At 37.7% G+C, this 2,758-nt stretch overlaps 2 protein-coding genes across 2 annotated transcripts; both read right to left on the bottom strand.

The window, feature by feature from the left end:
- Window positions 1-13: 13 nt before the first annotated feature.
- On the bottom strand, window positions 14-673 carry LOC111831481 (the record flags this gene model as incomplete). Its single annotated transcript, XM_023785951.1, has 1 exon — window positions 14-673. A coding segment is annotated over exon 1 (660 nt), but the record flags the coding sequence as incomplete, so codon positions are not given.
- A 411-nt stretch (window positions 674-1,084) lies between these two features.
- LOC111831380 (glutathione S-transferase T3-like) lies at window positions 1,085-2,323 on the bottom strand. The gene is made up of 2 exons (XM_023785479.1): window positions 1,366-2,323; window positions 1,085-1,170 (listed from the first exon to the last, which is right to left on the bottom strand). Exons 1-2 carry the CDS (start codon window positions 2,321-2,323, stop codon window positions 1,085-1,087), a joined length of 1,044 nt encoding a protein of 347 aa, XP_023641247.1.
- Window positions 2,324-2,758: the final 435 nt, after the last annotated feature.

Raw genomic sequence — 2,758 nt, forward strand, 5'->3', positions numbered from 1 at the left:
CTGCCTCTAGTACGATTGTCGGTTTTCCAGATCCACGTGAATATTGTCCTTTCCATGCTGTTGGACAATTTTTCCACTCCCAATGCATACAATCTATGCTCCCTACCATTCCGGGAAATCCGCGATGTTCTCCAATATTCAATAATCGTTGGAGATCTTCTGCTGTAGGCCTTCGGAGGTACTCATCTCCAAAAAAAGTTATTACTCCGTCTACAAAAGCTTCAAGGCATTTGTGCGCAGTGGTTTCAGCAAGACGTAAATACTCATCCACCGCATCTGCCGCACATCCGTATGCCATCATCCGAATAGCTGCCGTACATTTTTGAAGCGCGGAAAGACCGAGTCTTCCAGTTGCATCTCGTCTTTGGACGAAGTACGGTACTCCATTCTCCAGAGTATTAACAATACGCAAGAATAACGGTTTATTCATTCTAAACCGTCGGCGGAACATAGCGTTAGTGTAAGTTGGAGATTCACTAAAGTAATCATTCCATAACTGAATATGGCCTCCTTCCCGGTCTCTATCAACGTAATTTCTTCTGAATACTTGAGATGGTAAATCTTCCGTATGAATGTAATGGTGTTGAATCTCCTGAACAATGTTCTCAACTTCCTCCTCGATCATTTCATCAACCTCTTCCTCCACCTCTTCATCATAACTGGAATTTGACATTTTCTTTTGGTGTAAGACTTATTACAGTTTGAGAAGTTTTTTTAAAACTTTTTTGGGACTTGGGTAAAGATTTTGGGTTTTGCTTTTGGGTTTACAAACATTGGGTGTTTTGACTTGTACTTGTTAAAAACTGAGAAGAAGAAAGATTATAATCAAATAGATATGCAAATCTGAATTACATAATGCAAAATATTTGACATTCGAAAATATTACAAAGAGACTCGATTGGTGGGATTTAAACTGAAAGAAAGGCTGAAAATGAAAAGATTGAATACAACATGGGAAATATATAGAACAAACCTACAAGTTCACACAAAAAAAGACAAAGGGCTTCACGGGTTTATTGTGAATGGCAAAAAAAAACAATTCAGAAGACAACAAAGTAGCTTCACTTTTCAAACCAAAACAGCTTCATTTCACTTTACCAGTCCATGATAACCCACAGTTTACCCCAGAAGACAACTTCACAGGTTTTCCATGACACTCCAAGACAGAACCTGAAACACAACAAACCAAAACAAAGATTAATGACAAAAACAGCAACTATGCTTCAAGAGAATATATGCAACACATTATTAGCACAATCCAGAACATTATTAGCACAATCCAGAACATTATTAGCACAATAACAGAACATTATTAGCACAATAACAGTTAGCTTATCAAAGAGGAGAATATAACCTAAGTGTCACTGAACATTTGGTCTTGTAGCTTATCCCTAAGTATAACTTGAGCTGGTGTTAGGTCAGTCTTGTTAAGAAGACTTTGAAGTACTTTCATTTTGCCTTGCCTTTCTTTAGCAGCTTGTTCCTTATCCTTCATAGCTATGATCCTATCAAGCTTCACCTTTCCACTATCCTCAACATCATTGCTCATTAGAGGTGTCTTCCCTTTCTTCTTGGAAGCTTTAACACCAGGAGGCCTCACCTCAACTCCATCATTTGTTGAACTAGACGAGTAAGCTCCTTCTGCATCAAGCTTGCTCCTTTTAGAGCTACAATCAGCTGTGTTCCATTTCTGATCATTTTTGAGCTCCCTCCAGCAATGGCCAAGATTAAATGCCTTCTTCATGTCATTCTTGTACAGCACATGTGCCAATGACAAGACATCATCTTCAGATTCTCCACTCTTCTTTCTTGCAGAAGCTTGTGAGTAACAACCAACGAACTTGTTAACATCTTTATTAATCTTGCTCCACCTAGCCTTACATTGGACAGGCCCTCTAGTGGATGCTCCCTCACTTGCTTGGAAATAGGCTGCAATGCGCTTCCAAAAGCAATCAACCCTTTGCTCATTACCCACAACAGGGTCCTTGCTGGTATTTAACCAGGCACTTATCAGCTTCACATCCTCCTGGTTAGTCCACCTCAACCTACTTGTTTTACCTCCCTCTGCTTCATTATCATCACCACTAAGCTGAATACACTCTTCAGGGACAGTTGGACAGCTAAATTGGAGAGGCTGAGAAGAGAAAGGGGAGCTAAACTGGAGAGGCTGAGAAGAGAAAGGGGTGTTAAACTGATTAAGCTCAGAGGTTTGTGTGGAATTTGGAAGAAGAGGATTAGAATCAGAAATGTTAGAATCCTGTTGAGAATTCAACAGGTCCGTAAAATTAGCTTGAGTAAAATTGAAAGGGTTTCTTGAACTCATTAGTTGTGTTTTAAGAGAAAGATAAACTGACAAGAGTTAATAATGAGGAAAAGATAAACTGAGAAGAGTTAATTCTCAGTGTTTTACTTTGGTTTATAAAGATATAAATCTTTGTTTATACATAGAAAGATACACAAAATAATTGTGTATCTTTCTTGATTAGACAACACAATATCTTTCTACTTAAGGTAGACACAATATTCACAAAGCTAAATAAACGTTTTGATGACTATAACAGAAAAGTTAAACACAACCCACTTTAAAGTACATGTTCAGACACTACACAGTACAAACAACATCTATACACTTTCCTTAAAGTCAACACTATTTTCAAAAGCAATCATATAGAGATAATCATTTTTTTTTAACTAACAAACAATCACAATCACCTTCTCAACTAAATAACTTTTCCAACCAAACAAGCACAATAAGTTT

The sequence above is a fragment of the Capsella rubella genome, unplaced genomic scaffold (assembly GCF_000375325.1).
Source record: "Capsella rubella cultivar Monte Gargano unplaced genomic scaffold, Caprub1_0 scaffold_336, whole genome shotgun sequence".
In the NCBI taxonomy this organism is placed as follows: Eukaryota; Viridiplantae; Streptophyta; class Magnoliopsida; order Brassicales; family Brassicaceae; genus Capsella; species Capsella rubella.